Raw genomic sequence first — 21,173 nt, 5'->3', positions numbered from 1 at the left:
CACACTCTACAACTTCCTCATGAGGGGAGGAGGAGGGGCAGCCACTTATCTCTTCTCTGTGGTGACCAATAACAGGACCCAAGGGAATGACCTGAAGTTGTGTCAGGGGAAGTTTAGGTTGGATATTGGAAAAAGGTTCTTCACTCAGAGGTGGTTGGGTGCTGGAACAGGCTCCTCAGGGAAGTGGTCACAGCACCAAGCCTCGCAGAGGTCAAGAAGTGTTTGGACAAGACTCTCAGGCACATGGTGTGACTCTTGGGGATGGGCCTGTGCAGGGCCAGCAGCTGAACTTGATGATCCTTGTGGGTCCCTTCCAACTCAGCATATTCTGTGAAATATCTTTGAAATGTGGTCATTTCTGTGCTCCTATTCCATCACAACATGCAGTATCTTAAGCACTTTTGACATTTCATCCAGCACAGATGTAGAGAAGTCACTTGTCTGAGGCTGAGATTTCACATATAGCACTGCTATAATTGGTGGGAGACTTGGATCAGGGGACTGATCTTGCTAAGACTTAATTTATTAATTATTTTTTTTTCTGAACAAATATGAATACCAAGTTGCATATGAATGAATGTGAGGCATATGAGGCAATGTCTTCATTGCAAACAGGTAAAGTCCATGTTGGGCTATGCCAGGATGAGTCGGATGGGCAAGTTCAGGAGGTTTATTGTTTCTTTCTGGTGCTGGTGGGGCTGCACCTGGAATACTGTGTTCAGTGGCTGTGGCTCCCTGCTTCTGCAAGCACAGGGAGAAACTGGAGTGAGTCTAGCAGAGGGCCCTCTGGTCAGAGTAGTTGAAAGAGCTGGGCTTATTTAGTCTGTTAGGGTGAAGATCCATAGTGGGTTACAGCTATTAGAAGGAGAGTTGCAGACAGGATGGAGCTAGAGTCATTTTGACAGTGCTGAGTGATGTAACAAGGAAGAATGGCCACAAACTGCAGCCTGAGATGTTCAAATAGGGTCCAACAAGGCTGATGCAGCACTGGAGCAGGCTGCTTGTTGAGGTTGTGGAATCTCCATCCTTGGTGGCCTTCAGGACTTGACTATTAATCCACAGCTGAACTGAACTTTTGTTGGCAACAGCCCTGCTTTGCTCTCAGTGGGAGGCTGAGCTATATGACCTCCAGAGGTCACCTACAATGAACATTTCTCTTTTGCAGTGAATGTTATTATGAAGATGCAGTCTCAGACCTCTTACCACATAAAAAAATGAATGTGTTCTTAAAAAAAAGTGATTTATTGATTTATCTCATGCTACATATGTTTCTAAGGCAGATTAGATGCCTGTTTCTTTCTGCTAATTGGTAATTTTTTTTAAGACTACTTTAGATTTTGAACACTGATACTGAGACACTCAATCTTGGGTGAGATGCATCTAAGCCTAAAAAATGTAATTTTACTGGATGGAGTGGTAACTTTTTATACCACTGTCATGTCCTTCATTGCTATCATTTCTCCCCAGAAATGAAATTTAAATAGAAAACTTTTAAATTAGTACAGGTGCTTAGTATTGAGCTACCTTGCAGAAAGACCTCTTCTAACAAGATACAGCAACTTCATTACAGAGAAAAGAAGTTAAAATGAGTGTCAAGTCATAGCTTCTTTACAGAACTTAAGATTTATGTATTTCTGTATAATGTAAATCTACAAATAATTGAGTGCCATGTGTATGTTTTATGTGATTTTAGTTGTGGAAACTTAGGGCATGCAGTCTCTCAGCAATAACCATAGAACGTACAGATCTAAAGAGACTATATAGAGAAAGAATTATTTCTCTCTCACACACAGAGGCTTTGTGGAAAACAGAGCTCTGTACAGCTCCTTGTCATGTTGTTTACATGCCTAGCAGCAGCGGTTGTGGTTTTGTATGTCACTCAATCTGTATATGTCAAGCACAACAAAAAGGGTATCTTGTTCTCCCCCACAGTGGCAAACTACAGTGGGGAAATTCTTAAACAGAGGCTTACTGGTGAATCATCCACATCCATAAAGTCTGCTTCTTACCAGTGTAGAAAGAGAGGTGCTGCTGTCAGTTTGAAATGATTCTTAGCCTCTGTAAGGCATAAACTGATGAATTAAAACAACCCCCCCCACCATGAACTCCCCCAAGGTATGCTGAGATAGGGGAAGAAACATCTGGGTTGCCCATAGAGATGGGACCTTAAAGAAACATCTGAAAGAATTCCAACAAAGCAGTGGTCTGGCAGGGATAGTGCTGACGCTTCTCTAGCTTTTGTACAACTTTCTGGCACCAGTCGTAGCTGCAAGCCCTTATTTTGCAGGTAGACTATCTAGCCTGCTGCAGACTTGCAATATTGGCACTAATTTATGTTTATGGCAAAAAAGAGGGAAGCTAGTAATTTGTACTCTTGAGTGGGGACTTCTGGAAGATGGTGTTTTGAGCTGCAAAAAATGTCAGGCAGACTCTTTGGATTGTAACAAACCAGTGAAGCAGTTGTTAGCAGAACACAGACGATCAGAAAAAAGTCAGAAGTTCAGAAACCAAGTCTTGGCTTGTTCTTCCTTATCAATCAGGATAATAAACTTCACACAGGCAGGCGGGCAGCCCATCTCAGTAAAACCTCAAAAGTCTTTGAATTAAAAGTGAAAATAAGATCTTCTGAGTTGCTTCCCCTGCATCACCGGCTTGTGGCAAGTGCATTTTTTCAGCAATAAAAGAAACTGGCCTGAGTTACCAGACACCAGGCTTTTTATACTTTTCATTGGAGGTTTTCTGATGTCTGATGTTAGGGTGTTGTTTTCAGTTTGGCAGATCTGCTGGAGCATTAGTGAGTCGTTATCAATACACTGTTCAGCTACAAGTTTCATGGTGCTGCACTGCATCGAATTTAATTCCTCATGCAGCTTTATGCTGTTCTAGGAGTTGTGATCCTCCTATCAGCAGCAGAGCTGCCTGGATAGGCTTATTTTTTCTCATTCTTTTCCCTCGTGCACGCTACAGCATCTAGCAGTAGTAAAACCACAATGATTAACATGTTTAAAATAAATGAAAGATGTAGGGTCAAGTGCCATTACAACAGTGGGCTGCTATGAGACAGCTTCTTATCTGTATGGAGAAAGTACTTCTAAATAACTGTCAGTGTCACAGCAGCGCTATAAAGGTCAATCTGTTCAGTGCATGTGTTTCATATTCTATTTTTCTGACTTTTTTTGCCTTTGAGTCAAGATCACAGCTAAAGTCCAATCTTCTATTAGTTATTCAAGATGGAGATAATTTCAACAAGCTTTCGTATTGGATTTTTATATACCAGGCGTGTTAAACTGCTTTTTGTATATATATATATATATATATATATATTTGCTTCAGCTATTAGAGATGTCATTTTTCAGCTGAGTGTTAAAATGGAGATTTCAGAGATTTGTGATTTAAAATATACTGTGCTTTCTTGTTCTAGTAGGACTTTTACAAGTATATCAGAATTATCTGCCAACATGATTACATTCCCTGTGATTTCAATTGATTCGGGTATTTGGATTCTAAACAAGAGCTTTCTTCTAGAAACAACTTTTCAAGTGTTTACTAGTAACCACAGCAGTGTGGGATCAAGGGTTGGACTTGATGATCTCAGAGGTCTTTTCTAACCCAGCTGATTCTATGATTCTATGATTCTACGATTCTGTGATTCTACAGCTTGATACTAACTCCTGAACCAGCTTGGTTTTAAGGGATACTTCAAAATATTTCCTCTATGTGTGTATATATTTGTACATTATGCAAAATAATTTTTAAGACAACCATCTCCAAACAGTAGTGTGTGGATAAAATAGTAATTGCACATTTAGAGATTGTCGGTTTGTTGTGATGGAATTTTATTTCCTTCATTTCTATACTTGAATATTTTGCAGAGTATAACTGCATATTTACATGACTGTTTGACTTTTCTGGCCTGGGAGGACTTGGGATTCTTTTATGGGAAGGGAATATAACAACTCTGTCACTATTACTGTTTGCTACCTCCAAAAATAAAATATTAGGAGGCTTAAACTTTTATTCGAGTGACTGTTGTCATTGCAGTATGGTGTATATGAAAATACAAAAAAGTCACGTGGAAGCAAAACGTCCTGATACACGAAGGCATTCAGCTGCAGTTTCTGAAGGTGATAATTATATAAATGTAACTAAAGTTTTATACAGTTCTGTTTTAAAATTCTTCCTGCAGAAACTCTTTTTTGAAGATTATTTTGCAGCCGTTAAGAAATGTATACTGGAAATAGAATTGCATTTTTCATGCTAACTTTGAGTTCTCTAAGTTTGTTATATTTGGATATAATTGTGACATCTTAAAATAAAGAAATTATAATTTTCTATTTTTCTTTGCAGAGTCACAGTGTACACTCTGTGGGGAGCCTGAAGGTGAGTGTGTTTTCACACTAATGTTTTTCAAAGCAGCTAGAGGTGAACACTTTACTCAACACACATGTACAATAGATTGGAAATATTATGTGAATAATGAAAAACAAGGAAAGACATTCTTCCCATGGTTAGATACGAAAAATGAATTGAATTAAGCTGAGAAAAGCACAGTACATGCTCCAGGCAGGAAATACCTTAAAGGGCAAATATTCTATTAGAGCAAAAATTGAAATATTTACTTCTTATTCTTTTGAGTGTTTGTCAAATTAATTTTGGGGTATGAGAGAGTGCAAAGACACTTTTAAGGACATCAGTTTGAGGACGGAAAATGAAGATAATGGACATAAAAGGGAAATGAAAAAACGTTTTTAGATTTGATATTACATTTACAGAGAGTCTTACACATTTCAGCAGGTGAAGTAAATTAATACTACTTCTGAAATTAAGATAATTAAGCAATAACTTATGCAGTACAAATATATGCCCACATGACAGTATTTGGTGATTTGTTTTGTTTGTTTTTTTCCCAAGGGACTAATTAAATGCCAAGGTGAGACCCACAATTTACCTAAATGAACACTGAAGCAATGAGATTAAGATTTTTAAAGCAGCCTATTTTTGAGGAAAATATCTCTAATTTATTTATTTATTAACATTGGTGCTGTTATAAAGAAAAGGTCGAAAGGCTGACCTTAGTTTCAAATCAACCTGGAGTCTTTCTAAGAAACAGAGTTCTAAATAGCAAATGTAAATGCTGGAGCAAAGTATATTAACTAAAAAATAAAATTATAGATGCTAGGCTGTTCCCAAACACATTCAGCTTTATATCTTGAATAATTTCTGAAAAAAAAAAAAAATTAAGCTTCTAATGTTTTATAAATTTAGGAGACATGAGTTAGTAGAAGAGGAAGCCTGGAAGTGGAAGGCTTTGAGACCTTGCATCTAATGAAATAACTCAGTAAATTAAATATTAATTATCTGCTTCTCCCTTGTTATCTACTGAGAAATAATTGTTTTAGACAAATTTTTTTACTGCATTCTGATTTAGAAATTTTTTTGACTGCATTCCTTTAATAAACCTCAAAAAATATAATTTTCCTCTGCAACATTTTATAAATTTTGCTATGGTTTCATAGTAGACTAAGACAAGGGAAGAACTAAAAAAATCAAGTTTTTGTGATGTTCTGTGTGGAATTTCTGACTTCTCTGTAGCCTTCTTCAGAAGTTTTACATTGTGTAGTTTGCATTTTTTGTATCTGAGGAAAGTTCAGAGAATATCAGTTAATGTTAGATACTGTTTGCCTCCTTTTTTCCCTTCTCCTTTTCAGAAACAAAATCAAAGTTCACTAAGTACATTAATGTACTTTAGTATATTAAGATGAATTTGCAAAATTGTAGGACAGACACGCCACAGTGTAGACCTCCTGTATTAATTTCCAAAGTGGAGAGACTCATTCAAGAGCAGAGACTCAATCAAGAAATAGTAGATGTGAAGAAGTCTCCCTGGCTTGGGAGAGAAGACAATGCTTCACATCTTACCTCTTCTGAGTTCCTCTGCCGTTTCTTGAAAAAACCTGCAGGCAGCTAGGGTTGGGTTTCTGATCATCTTCTGCCTTCTGTAAGAGAGATGGCAGAATGGAAGTGTTTTGCAAGCCACATATTCTGATTATCAAATTGGTCATCTGCAGTCTCACTGTTCTTATTATGGTTCATCCTCTCTCTGACCATCACTCCCCCTTCAAAACCAGCAGTTTTGTTCTGGATTATCAGTATATCGAAGTGTAATTAGCAAATGACTGTGTAAAACAGAGCTCTTCACTTTGGGGCCCTTTGATAAGTTTTTAGCAGTAAATGCTGCGCTGTCAGAAGCAAATGCATTTATCTGCATATGTGATATTGCACAGGTATGGGCAACGTAAGTCCATATTTTATAAAGTGAAAAATACCAGATTTGGAAGCAAGTATGAATATGAGGGTACAGATTTCTCGTTTCAGTGTTTTTCCTGGGGAACTTGTGGTTCCACAGGCAATGTGTCATGTGTCTTCTTTTGCATCCCATCTAAAGAGAATGATGGACAATACTGAAGTCTCTGAGAATCAGTCTTTTGTATAAGCTGTATGTGTTCTGTTTCAAAAATCATGGGTTTGCTCTGTTATTGCAAAGTGTGTTAGCCACCATTCCTGTCAGTGTGGGATGTCTGAAGACCACGAGGCCTGTTTTATACTGGGAGGAAACTAAAGTTTTGCATTAGTGTGGCTACTTCGAGGTGATCCCTCTTCTGAAAATACAAGAGCAGCAATGATGTGTTTTCAGACAGCTGACAACAGCCACCTTTGCAGAAGTGATCTGCAGTTGACAGATTGTGTTGTCCTGGTAAACATCATAGGGTTGTTCTTCTTTGCTTTATTCCTACTCAGATTTTAAGTGAGGACAGCATGTTATAGACAAGTGTCTAGCTCAGTCTTTGTGACAGCCAAAATACTCTGTTAGAAAGACTGGAGGAGTCATGAGAAGTTTCAGTTATCCTCATTAATCCTCTAGCAGATGTTTCTGTTCTTTCTAAATCTTTGTATCTATTCACAGGTTTTGAAAGGATTATATTATCAAATATAATTTTCTATGTTATCAAAGCAGAAAACAAGTCATTTTGATGGCAGCTAAGATTTCGGTAGACTATTCTGTCTTCTCAAAACCTGTGCAAAGGGAAGCTTTTCTTCCAGGCATTTTTAATATCCTTCACAACTCCAGAGGTGATTTACTCTTTCTATAATTTCTCCAGGTAGTTCAGATTCTTCCTCAGTGTCTCAGACCTCTTTTGGGCTGTGGTATGCACCAACAGTTTGAATTAAGATGCCCATTATTTTTTGCCAGTAACTGGCACAAGAAATGGTTGGTGGGTTCAAGCTTGTGGTAGCAAACTTAGAATAGTGACTCTCCAATAAGTAGTAAAATAAATGTGAGACCTATTTCTTAATATATCTCACATTGCACATTGGGTTTTTTTTTCCAAACTTGTTATTTTTTAAGTTAAACAGTTAGTAGTTCATACAGCCAATGCATAGATACTGCATGAGTCCAAGTGTCAAAAGATTGAGAAAGTTCTGACAATTGTATTTTATCTGACAAATCCAACTGTCAGAAGATTAAGATTTAGATTTTCAAGCTAAGATGCAAAAATTATTTTGTATAAAATTATTATATGTAAGTAAATTTGTGTAAAATTTTAACAAAGTTACAAGAATGCTAGATAATGTCACTCGTTTACCCATACAGAAGTTTATGCCAATTAATTGTAGAAGGGATTTTAATATGATTAATAGTGGAGGATGGGTTTAATTTTTTTTAAATTTTATTTTCATTTAGTAAAAGAAGTTCGAAATGCTCTGAAAGAAAAACAAATTGTACAGTTTAATTCTTTGCTCACAGGATGCATAAAATAGAATTTGGGAAATATAAGAAATATAAATAAATAATTTACAGTAACAACAAAAAGCTCATATTTTCCTTGATGAAAAAAATGCCTTTTTCAGCTATGTCAGTGTTGGAGTGTTGTGTTTATTTCACGTACTATCAGCTTTGCCACCCTCTGTGCTGTGTTTAGTACTAGGGTGTTGGAGTTTGTGGGGGAAATAAGCCTGGGGTTTTGCTTTGTTTTGTTGGTCTGTTTTATTTTTGTTTTGTTTTTATTTTTTGTGGGTTTTTTAATAAAGAATCTGGAGATTAGGTAGTTCAGAAAAAAATACCTTAAGCTTGGCAATATGTCTTAATATTGATGATGTTCCATCTGTGTAGTTCTGGCTCTGAATATAAACATTTCCCAGGGTATCTAGTTGAAAACTATTACAGGCATATTAATAACTCCAGAGAATTTTCCTAATCTTCATTTTACTAATCTTAACATTTAGTAATCCATACTGAGAACTGACAGTTTTTCCACTGTTAACAATGACTTTCAAGAGTCCTGTAGTCTTAACTTTTTTATACTTCTGCTGTATTTACTAGACCAACAATTATCAGTAATAAAATTAAAATTGTCTAAGGAAGCAAAGTACATTTCTCAACACATAATCCTGAAATTTTTAAGGAAACAATAACAGATCATAAAATCTACATTGTCTAATTTTAATATTTCTCCTTTTCATGCTAATTATTTAGAAAAATAGATCACAGTTGCTTCTTCAAATAAGAAAGTTTGTTATTCTGTATATATATCACTGAAATGCTTAAATGGATTATGGTTCCTGCTATCAACATAATAATAATTTGTAATTATTGCTTGAAGTGATTGACATAATGCTGACTATTCAGTTATATATGAAAAAATTTATGTAAATACGAGGTCAAGGTCTTTGATCTTTCTACTTTGATCTATTTGTACACCAATACATTGGTTTTCAGGAACACTCACATCCACGTGCCTGTGTAAACTTCTTTGCTAGCATTTAAATAACAGGTTTGGTAAAATTACTGGTAGTATGAACCTTCCTCCTGATCTAAGTGTCATTAATGAACTTTATTTTTAGCAATTTAGCTACTGCTCTCAAAGTGAAGTGATTTGATATTTCATCTTCATGAAAATGTTTTCAAGTTTCACAGAAATATATGCTATCATTTGCCATTGTGTAATCTGTAAATATTGAACTTTTTTTACAAAAATATGTAATTCAGTTACACTACATGTTTTTAAAAATTACTTACAAAATGTGGAGATTGCATGAACCTAAATATCTTTAAATCTCTTTCTCTCCAAGCTAAAATGTGGGATTCTACTCATTAATTTCTTTAAGACACCAATTTATAGTATATTCACAATGTGCATTATTCTTGAATTGTGCTGAGTTTTAAATAAAGTGAAGAGTTGAGATGTGTATCCTGATTTTTAGGAAAAAGTTACAGTATTTTTTTATTCAAATTATATTGAACTGTATCTTCACGTTGCCTGCTTTTGGGCAGACAGCAAAAGTTGTCTACAGTATTTCTGCTAAAGATTTTGTTGGTGAGAAAGCTCTCAGTGTCTAGTCATACTTGAAATATTTGAAGGTTCAGTTTTGAACTCATCTATAGTTTATATTTGTATAGTTTGCAAATTTATATAGGATATGAGTAAAATGAATACTTTTGTCTGTAACTAGTAATAAAGCTGCCCATTTTATATGGTTGTACTGAATAGAGAATGGTATATTTAAAGGGCTAGGACCTATGTAAGCTGAGGGTGAGGTATGGTGATACTAATTTTGGTACGTTTCTTTTACAGAATATCTTGTGATAATTTAAGATAAAAGTCTTTAAAGAAAAAAATCACATTTTATTTTAAGAAAATACTTTTTTAAAAACGTGTTTTATAGGCCTTCACCTGTCATTTATATTTTGAATAAATTAAGTAAATTCTTCAACTGTTTTTATTTATCATATGTGCAGGAAACAACTGTACTCAAAACTACATTGTTATTCTTGGTTTTTTCATTTACTGATCCACTCTTGCGATTTGTGCAAACCAAAAAATAATAAAAAATACCGAACCTAATTTAATTTGAACAAACAGCGTGTAATCCCAAATGCAGAAGCTATTCTTTGTACATTAATTTTACATTGTTGTGATTAAAAAAAACCAAACAAACAAAACCAAAGACAAGGACCATGTCATCTCTTTTGCTTCAATATAAATAAATAAATGAAAAGCCAATTTGACCCTGAGATCAGTTGGTTAGAGCCTGGTGCCAGTAATGCGAAGGTTGTGGGGTCGGTCTCTGTGGGGACCACTCACTTAAGGGTTGGACTTGATGATCCTTGCGGGTCCCTTCCAACTCAGAATATCCTGTGATTTCAGGGAATGAGGGAAGAAGAGCTGGACTCAAAGGCTATAATCAGAATACACTTAATGTTTCATGCAGCATCAGAAATGTGAATATTTTCTTTGCCAGTAGTGAATGAAGGTGCACATGTAATTTAGTCCTTCAGGGGACTAAATAGTCCTCAGGACTTCAGTATTTGCTGGAGCAGAGAACAATGTAAGTAAGGTCAGTGCAACCTAGAAGATCCTATTTTAAATTAACCTTTGCATAGAAGTAGATATGTATGAATACACAATTCTTTCTTCCATTTTTCTTCTTTTGCTAACTGTTTAGCACGTTTTCATATTCAATGAAATGTCCTGTTTTGAATAGTTCATATACGTCAGATTTGTCTGCTGAATGTTAATTTCTGCAGGAGCACCCTTCTCTTAAAGATATTATTTTAGAAGTACGTATCATAAATGAAATCATTTCTTTTATAATGTGAGCTGTCTGTGCTTTCCCTTAGCTTCCAATTTTCATGCTCTGCAATGCTTAGGGTTTGTGTATTCATTCAACTGTAATACTGCTTTGTAGGTATATAAAGCAGATCTCTTTATGTTTAACAGTAATTTCTCCAGAATATTGCCTACAGCTTCTAACATACTTTATGTTTTAGAAACATACTTCTTCACCTTTGTAGGATAAAAAACATTATGGATTCCTACCAAAACATACAGATTTATTGAAAAAAAAAAAGTTACATTTCAACATTCATTCCTTATTTAATTTACTATGGATTTGAGCCAGTAAAGCTGAAATGGCTGATCTTATGGGTCAGTTTTAAGTTCTGCAGTGTATAGCTTGAGGTGGACAGTTTGCAGGCTTGATTTGACTTTCACCGTATCACTTCCTGGACCTGTCCCTTAGTCCCAGGCTCAGAGCAGACTCAGATGGTCAGCCTGGCCTCTGCAGACACCTGCTTATAAGGAAACCTAGGCCTGCCTTAGCTTGCAGCTCTAAATCTAATAGGAGCCATGTGTCACTGTCAGTATCTGCTTCTAGGAAAAGGTGAAGCTAATTCTAGATGTAAAGCTGAACACCAGTGAGATGCAAAATGCTGTACAGCATCACTGTATCTTCCGTAAGCAAGTTCAAGTTATTGCTTCTTGATCAGCATTTAACTCTTCTGCGTAGAGAGAGAGTTTTAAGAAAATCTGTTGTAAGGTTTGGGAAGCACAGCTGTAACAGAAAGCAAAGAAAACCTTCCTTTCTTATCACCACACACCGTGACCTTCAAGACTGAATATTTCCAATCCATCTTCTGAAACCCATGCACAGATAAATTACATGATTATTATTGCACACATGTACACGTTTCATTCTGACTGAGCAAAACATGAATGATTTTTACTTTTATTCTAGATCATCAATCTGAAAAGGTTAAGAAACAATGCAATAGCAAAAGGAATGCTTTTTTGAAGCCAAAACCTGCATTAATTTAAAATAGATTTCCATACAGGAGAAACACTGACTTCTCCTAGAGTGTACATTTGCATAAATCTTAGATAACTTCTGGCAACATTCACCTCAACAATTTATGAAAATCCTGAGCTCTTACTTTGTGCAGAGCTACAATTGGTATTAGTGGAAATATTATGCAGAAAAAGATCTAGGACTTTCACAGCAAAGAACTTCAAGCAGAATGCTTTAAATTTCTATACCTGCTGATTATTTTCCATCCACTATCATCACAATTTTAGTCACTGGAATCTTATAAAATATTAAAGCTGACATTTTTCTGTAATAATATGTGATACAGAAATAACTTTGAATATGTAGTTGGAAATACTTTTTCATATCTGCTGACTGACCATGAAAATGAAAAGTATGATGGCAGCAACTGTGTTAATAGCAATTAGCTTGTGCAGCGGAATGTTTAACAAGCTCTTCAGTGCTGATCTCTGAAAAATATATTTCAGAAAAATCTTGACATGGTATTATTCCAGTCACTTGAAGAATTGACTTTAAGGTGCATAAAGAGGCAGAATGTGCCACAGTGTCGTTCTTACCCCAGAGGTAGTTTGCCAGGTTTTAACTGCATACAATGTAAGAGAAACTTGGGTTGGTATGTTCTTTTCCCATAACTTATTTTTCTCAGTGGTACAAGTGAAGTACCGCTGTATGCCTCAGCATGCTTAGCAAAACGAGTAGAGTAAGCTGTTATTTTAATGCTACACAAGGGTCATAGCTCAGTCTTTATTTGTTTTACTTAAGGTACCTCATGAAAAGATAATGAAACAAATGTATTCTGCCAGATATAGGACTTCATACATGGTCCAACTAGTTACTTGGAAGAAAAAGAGTTAATAATTTTTTTCACTATTTAGAATGGACTCATTGTTTAATTAGAAACTTTGAATGTTGAACTTGTTTTCCATAATGTCCATTATTAGCCTTCTTTATGATATGGACTAATTATTAAAACATGGAAATGATTTCTCTTTCAGCATATGTGGATACAGTAGCCTCTTGGGGATTTTAGCTTGTGTTAAATTTTTGTTATGCCCATTACATTTCTTGTTTGTCAACTATATCATGATAGTGTCCTTTTTAAGAACTAAATGTCTATGCAAATCAGATGTTCTGAAAAGAAACTTCTAAAATGTTGAGATAATTCCATCTCTTTGTGCTTTAACAAGAGGATCCAAAACTAGTGATGGAACATTCCTTTTGTAGATTATTGTAAGTTATGGATTTAATGAACTAAATAAGTCTTTAAGGTAATGCCATGAGTGGCACCATGGAGATTTTATTTTCACCTTTTCCTCAGTAACCTTCAGTTCATCATATTGATATAGAAGAAAATTGATTCCCTTACTGATGGAGAACATGTGGGTGTTTTCTTACTGTCTTTGTTTTCCTTTGTATTTACTCTATATAAACTACTTTAAAAATAGTTTTGTGCTAGACATAGTGATTTTCACTTTTCTGGTGTTGAAGCACCTAATTAAGTGATTGTTTAACCACTGCAATATTTGCCTTGTATCACTGAAACAACAGGGATATTTCTGAAGCTAAGCCAAAATATTCTTCTTTATTTTGCCTATGTTAGCAGACTAGACACTTTATGATCCATTCAGTTCAAATTCTGGCCTTTTCTTCTGCTAGCTAAATCTAACTCTAATATCATAAGGTTTACATATGTGCTATGTTTTCTAGCCAGCCAGTTGCTGAGAGTTTAAACCCAGCTTGGGAAGGGGTTACTTGGAATGATTTATTTCATGTTGTAAAAGCACTCAGATAAAAGAACATGTTATGACTGCCTCTGTTATGAGAAATTCTTTGGAGCCATCATTGTGTAATTTAGGAATTCTGCTAGATAACAAAGGTTCTCTGCCTGAAAAGGTTGAGTCTGAGTGCACTTTGTTTTAAATATGGGGCTTTTTTATGCTCTCTATATGAATGTCTTCATATTAATCTAAAACCTAAAAAAGGTAACAGGAAAAATTCTTGCTTTAGACAGAAGACTATCAGTGTAGGGTTTCTAAGTTTCAACAACCACAGATATAATTGCAGCTCCCACAAGACATATAGCCAAGGGCAAACTCAGCTTTCAAGGCTGAATTCTGGATATTTGGTAAAAAAATGACAGATTCACTGACTGATGGAGGATTTCAGGTAGCCAAGAGATCAAATTCCACTTAACAAAGGAGAAGCCAGTGTTGTGGAAGAGAAGTTTTCAATGGTGAAGCTTACAGAAGAGCAGAATTGGAAAAACATAAAGAGGATAGTGATAGTCAAGAGCAGCAAGGAACAAAAGAAGTTTGTTATTTTTATGACACAGTGTAGCTGCTTTTCATGTGGTGGATCATGACTTAAGTCACAATAAGCTAAATGTGATTTATTTGCAGAATCTTTATAAATCTAATTTCTTTGTTAGCATTCAATGTCTTTAACCTTGAAAAGGTGAACTCAGATTACCTGTAACCTGAAAGGAGACAGACACGTTTATGATCCCCCAAACTGATAGAGCTGAGCTTCAAGTTCTCATTCTGTGACAAGAGAGTAGAGAGACCATGGAAGGAGATTAACCACACCCATTTCTCGTAATGGGATGCAGCAGCATCCAGCACAAAAGATCAGCTATGGATGTCATGGAAGATGTAACAGAAGAGGGACCAAGTCCAATATCATCTTTGGAATTCTTGCTCTATTCCATTGATGCAGGGGGTTTTTTTCTAGTCTTATAGCCTCCAAAGGATGATGGATTTAATGCCTACAGTGAATTTGGTCCCATTTTAGCATTTTAATATGTCTGTGGAAAACATTTGTACTCTTCTAAACTACACAGTACCTTTCTGCCATAATTATTTCAAAGTAGCAAGCTCAGGATTTGATGTATGCAAATGACTAGGCAATGCAAACTGAAGTGATTAATGTGTTTGAAATGGGACAGTTACAAAAGTTTTGCACTAAGTTTCTTCTACAAGACAGATGAGGTTGAAAACTTTGTGCCTGCGTCTGTTCTCTATTCCTAACATTATCTTTTGGAAAGATCAGCCTCTGAATATGATGACATATAAAGACTTGTGCAAGATATTTTAACTAGACATTGACAAATCAATCATTCCAACTCACAGGGGAAAGAAAGAGGCAATTTGTTACTGTCTCCAAGAATGATGGAGATAACAGGCAGAAGAGCTGGAGAAGAATCCTAAGTGGAACACTGATAGAAGCAGAAACAAAATCAACCCTAGCTGACTGTGTAGTTGGCTACTATTCCTGCTGACTGATTGCAAGGTATTGCAATCAAAGTACACTTGCTGTTTGGGTCTAAATAACTATCATCCTGTTGCAAACCTATGTTACCCTCACAACTAAAAATGAGATTACCCATTAACATCTAATGAATTCCATTTACAGTTAAAACTTCGGAAACAAACAACTCTAGAGATATAAATTTCACACTTAGAATTAAAAAGAGTAATGTTCCATATCATATTCTTGGACACTGATGCAGATCCATTATTAAATAATAGATAATATTAAATAATATGTTATTGTAGCTAAAAAAAAATCACAGTCACTCTCTATGGTTTTCAGTATATCATTTTTGTCAGAGGGTATTTTTTGCAGAAAAACCTCCTGCCAGAGAATCAAGTGGTTCCAGCTGAGAATTAGAAAAAAAACCCAAAACAACGTTTGAATGACTTTTAAGGTTTAAAAGCTGTAGTAGTAAGCAGTGCAATTAAACACTGCATTTTATTTCTGAAAGGAGTGTAGGAATCCCAGTTAAGGACTTTTTTTGTTGGTTTATATACTGGCTTATTAACAAGAGTTCTTTCATTTTATTATTTTTTTTAATTCAGTAAGAGATCAGTGTCCTATTTTAAGCTGTTGCGAATCAGCTGCCATTCAATGGGCACCTAAGTGACTACAGTAATAGAAGGCTCTGAGGCAGAATCTAACACATATACATAGTTTTAAATAGAATCATAGAAGCATAGAATCGTTTGTGTTGGAAGGGACCTTAAAGATCATCTTGTTCCAACTCCCACCATGGACAGAGACACCTTCCACTAGACCATGTTGCTCAAAGCCCCATCCAACATGACTTGAACACTTCCAGGGATGGGGCATTCACAACTGCTCTGGGCAACCTAATCAAGTGCCTCACCACCCTTATAGTGAAGAATTTCTTCTTAATATCTAAATCTCTCCTCTTTCAGTTTATTAAATACATCATCATCATCATGGCTGGGCTTCGCAAACGAAGATTTGGGAAAGGCTCTATCCACATTTGCTACAGGCACGCTGGTGGCTTATGAGGCCAATACGAGACAGACATATCCGATTGCAAAAGGCACAGCAAAAAGACTCCTTAGATGGTTTATTCTGCAAGGCACGGTTCTTTCTGCGTTGCCTTTTCTCCTCGAGTGTGATCCTGCGTATGTTCTCAAAGGAGACAGCTGCATTATAGATGGTGTGTCTCCAGGCCTCCCGATTGGAGGCCAGAGTAGACCAGTTATGGTGATCAATTTGGCCAAGGCTGAGATGTTGTTTCAGGGAGTCCTTGTATCTTTTCTTCGGGGCTCCTCTCATGCGGCAGCCAGTGGCAAGTTCACCATAAAGCAAGATCTTAGGGGGGCAGTGGTCCTTCATCCTTGAGGCATGCCCTGCCCATCGCAGCTGTGTTCTCATCAACATGGCCTCAATACTTGTGACAGCTGCTTGTTCAAGAACACTGGTCACAAAATTTGACCAGTGGATGTTTAGGATTGTGCAGAGGCAGCATTGATGGAAGCGTTCTAGGAGACGCAGGTGTTGGCGGTAGATGACCCATGATTCAGAACCATACAAGAGAGTAGACAGCACTATGACTGTAAACACTGATCTTGGTACTTTTCTTCAAGTGTTTATTACGTCATACTCTTTTGTGGAGTTTTCCGAAAGCACTGTATGCCTTTGCTAACCTGTTGTCTATCTCTCCGTCAATCTTACCATCCGAGGAGATGAGGCTACCAAGGTAACTAAACTGCTGGACTGATTTGAGCTCTGATTGGCCAATGGTGATATGGGGATGATGGGGGACTTCCTGAGGTGCAGGTTGATGGAGAACCTCTGTCTTCTTTAAACTGACTTCCAGCCCAAAGAGCTCAGCAGTGTCTGCAAAGCAGGATGTTAAACGCTGCAGAGCTGCTTCTGTGTGGGCAACAAGGGCGGCGTCATCAGCATAAAGCAACTCCCGGACAAGATGGTTTAATGTCTTGGTGTGGGCCTTCAGTCGTCTTAGATTGAAAAGGCTTCCATCAGTACGGTATCGGATGTAGATACCGTCCTGATCATCAAGGTCTGCTGTGGCCCTTTGGAGCATCATGCTGAAAAAGACTGTGAATAGGGTAGGAGTGAGAACGCAGACTTGTTTCACCCCATTCTTAATTAAAAAGGGCTCAGAAAGTGTGTTGCCATATCTGACTTGTCCGTGCTGATCCTCATGGAGTGAGATGATCATTTTAAGGAACTTGGGAGGACAACGTAAACGTTCCAAAATCTGCCACAGACCTTTTCTGCTCACAGTATCAAAAACCTTGGTGAGGTTGACAAAGGTTACATAGAGACCTTTGTTGTGCTCCCTGCACTTCTCTTGCAGTTGTCTGAGAACAAAATACATAAGTATGCTTTTTATATAGTGATTGGTTGGTTACTAAATTTTAAATTTCAGATAACATCTAGTATATTTTGATTGAGTTCACAGAGACCTGCTTAATAAGCTGCATCAAATGTTCAGTGAAACCAAAAGTAATTTATGAAGTGAAAGTCACACTATTTAGCAGAAGCAACATTAAATGTAATCTGTAGAAATGAATGATAATTGTTTTCAGCTAAAATGTGGGAACACAGCAGGGCAATTCCAAGAAATGCCAGGATAATCGTCTCTTACTGGCTTAGAAAGAGATAAATGCATTGTAAATATTCGCAGCTTTGATGTTCTCTTCAACTAACCAATTCCTTACGGAACATTTTTCTCTCTGTGGTAAACATCTCTCCTGTTTCACCCTGAATTTAGAGCAGTAACTCCCCACCATTCTTCTTTCTGTTTCCTTGCAGCGTAGTGTATCATACTACATCTACTGTTAAAATATGCACAGTAGAGGATTTTGTTTCTTGTTTGAATAGGGAATACATTGATTAATAAATGCTGCATAATTTATTGGAAAAGTAATTGCTTATACAGTGGTAAGTTAGCTATACCGAAATTTTGGCAAGCTTTTTTCTGGCTGTAATTTCTGGTGGAATAACATTGATACAGTGCCTCTCCTTGGGAGAAGTGCCTGTAATGAATACTGATTTTAAAGAGATGATCTGAAATTTTAGCTTGAGGTTAATTTTAAAAGAAAAGGTCAAACCTGTTCAAAAGAAAACATCTCTTGAAAATGTAGGGATTCATATGACAGTGTGCTCACTTATGTTTTGTAAAATAAATATACTTCATAGCTGATTGACAAACTCTCCTTCAGAGGATATGATATACCCTTCAGTCCCTATTCCACTTAGTTCAGAACAGGAACACTGAAACTGAGTCTGTTTTCCAGCTTGGTCTGGTCTGGATTTATAGTCTAATGTAGAACAGGTCTCCAGTGGCCTGTGTAATCATTCTTTGAAATAGTAGGTGGTTGTTTATACATAATGGTACAAGAGAAATAGACAAACACATTAACCAAAAGTGGAAGCAAAATTCAGTCACCTCTCCAGGTTCTGTTTTTAAGGACTAAAAATGAAACAAAGGAAGTGCATAGAGACAACAGCTCTATTCACTGTATAATTCCATCTACATAACTTCAATTTGTTTGGTATTTCCTATGATTTACATATTTACAGTTGCTGTGGGTATTCAGATCTAAAGCATGGCCTCTTGGTATATATCCCAACACGTTTAATAGATATTTGTAGAAACATCACATTTTGAAGAGACCATGCACTGGATTACTAGGCTTAAAATCTAACTTTTTACAGTGTTAATTTTACTGAAAATTATTTGGAACACTAAAAGGAGAAGCTTTCTATGCTAGCTGCCAGTAGGTTCCTTGATGAAGTTCATGATGCTGACATCAGCCTGTCTGTTTTGGATTTACTGAAGTGATTGAGCATACAGCCCCGAATGAAGCAATGGTATTGCTGGCTTCTGGACAGCAGCCTCGCTCACCTTACTCAGTCCTACCTTGATCAGCTCCCAAGGGTTGATTTCAAACTGAGTTAAAACAAGTACCTTCTTCAATGACTGACTAATCCAAGTCTAGTGACTTAATGTGTGATTTTTGTGGTTTTATTGTATATGAGAAACAAAAAGATAAAATAATACTCTTTTTTTCAACTTGCTTTGTTTACTCTCAAGTTAATTTGTGTCTCTTGACATTTTACTGCACTGAGTCGTGAAACAACTTTGATCCTCAAAACACATCTGGATGTTTACATCAGGTAACGAAGGCAAGCTCAAAGGCTGTTCTCTTAGTACATATCAAAGCTTCACTGAGTGGATTGTTTTTCAGTTTAGTTTTTAAATGAGAAAAAAATAGTATTCATGCAAAAAAATAAATTTTTTAATTAAGCATATAGCAGGAATTAAACATAACCCTGAAACACAACATAATCCTGAAACACAACATCTCAATTTCTTAGGTAAGCTTGATATCCAAATCCATTCTGTCCTTTGTCTCTTTTCTCAGACTGATACACAAGACAAGACTGGCTAAACTGATCTACTCTCTTCCCACTGTGCTTTCCTTTTTTGTCCTATTTCTATTCAGTAGACTTTGTAAAAGTCTAAATCAAACAATTGAGTGCTAGCACTTATGATTTGTTTGATTACTAACTTTTTTTTTCCAGAACTGCATACTTAAGGTATAAGCTAGGTGAATGAAATCCCTTGTAGGTTCAATTACTTGGGTGTGTGATGATGAATGAAAACTGCTGCAGCTCTCGGAAGATCTGCAACAGAATGGCAATTGTTTGATCAACTGTAGCATCCTTGTTAATGCTCTGGTGAGAATGGAGCCTTTCGGTAGTTACAGAATTCAGGTATGTCAGAGCTTTAGCTGTTCCCAAAGCATAGTAATGTTGCAAGGATGGAAGAAGAGCTCACTTGCAAAACTGGAGCTGCTGTGCCCTGTCTGGTATGCGTATAACCCTTAATAAATATTTCAGTAGCTGAGGATAAGCAAACTACCTATTGGTGCCCTTGCTAGAAGAAGGTGAAGAAGATGAAATAATCTATTCTTGAAGAAAATTCAGAACTGGAGACGTTATTTAAAAAATAATTAAAAAAACCCAAAACCAAACAAACCAAAAAAACACAAAACAACAGTCCCAAAAGCAAAAAGACCAAACCAAACAGGAAAAAAAAAAAAAAAAAGTGTAGAAAAAGAAGGTGCCATAGGAGCAGCAAAAATATTGCTGATACAGGATTATGTAGAAGCTAGCCTTGTGAGTTAGCCAAAGGGTCAATGTCATAAGACACTTATACATTCTAGTATTGACCTTTTAGGCCATGAGGACACTGACAAATCTTCCACAGAATCTCAGGAGGCATTCTGAAGTACACAGTTTCCAGGCCTTGAACCAAGAGCAGTGTATGCACTTTTACATAAAAAATTCAGCTGTAAAATCACTGGTCAACCAACAACATAAGAGAGGTTAATACATTATTTGTTTAGTTGTCTGCTCAGCTGTGCAATTTAGCACATGCTTTGTGTTAAGCAGTCAAGTTTAAATATTTCATTATGTGTCAATAATAATCACTTTAAGTCTATGCTGACATTTTTTGTTAAGTATATCTGTTTGACAGCTGTGGAAAAAGAGAAGTTATTTGTTTCGTAGATCAATAGGGCTGCCCCACCTACTATTGAATTCCTGTTGAAAACTAAGCATCATCTAGGCTCGTAATTATGAAGTCAGCCTTAATTGTAAAGCTGAATACTACAATGAAGCAGTGTTGAATGGCATGAAAAAAAGGGGGTTAAGGGCTATATATTGAGAATTTCAAGGGTGTATGTATGCATTTCTGCTGTTCTGCACTTGCATACTCCAGTGACCAAAAACACGGAGCTGAAATAATAACTTAAAATGATCTGAAATGGGACCCACTTATGATTACTTTCTGTATGCAAACCTATATTTTAAAAGCCTGCTTTCCATGAGAACATTGCTGCTGTTATTAACTGACAGTCAGGATGCTATGTTGTCAAACTAATGCATTTTCTATATACAGATATCCCATGATACCTCTAGCAGTTCACTCATTCATTGTAAACACAGAGAATTAAGTCTCCTTTCAAGTGTCTTTGCTGATACAAAAACAGCACAGGCCTGTTTTTCTTGAAAAAGACATTCAGACAAAAGCATATATGCATTCAAAATGAACACTTTTATAATTGTAATCAATTTTGAGCCTAATATGTTTTATGTAATTTATTTACTATTTAATGTAGGACCTCTTTTGTGAGAAACATAACCAGTTAATG

General features: G+C 36.3%; 1 protein-coding gene across 12 annotated transcripts in view; it reads left to right on the top strand.

The window, feature by feature from the left end:
• DLGAP2 (DLG associated protein 2) overlaps positions 1 to 21,173 on the top strand; it is a 399,013-nt gene that overhangs the window by 151,348 nt on the left and 226,492 nt on the right. For all 12 annotated transcript variants that reach the window (XM_027640961.1, XM_027640973.1, XM_027640965.1 and 9 more), the window contains one exon: positions 4,348 to 4,380. In XM_027640961.1, the coding sequence (XP_027496762.1) occupies positions 4,348 to 4,380 (33 nt within the window). The remainder of the gene's footprint in view (positions 1 to 4,347; positions 4,381 to 21,173) is intronic.

This window comes from Corapipo altera, unplaced genomic scaffold (genome assembly GCF_003945725.1).
Source record: "Corapipo altera isolate COAL_440 unplaced genomic scaffold, ASM394572v1 46, whole genome shotgun sequence".
Classification (NCBI taxonomy): domain Eukaryota; kingdom Metazoa; phylum Chordata; class Aves; order Passeriformes; family Pipridae; genus Corapipo; species Corapipo altera.
Note: the sequence above shows the minus strand (reverse complement) of the source record. Positions and strands in the feature narration are given on the sequence as shown.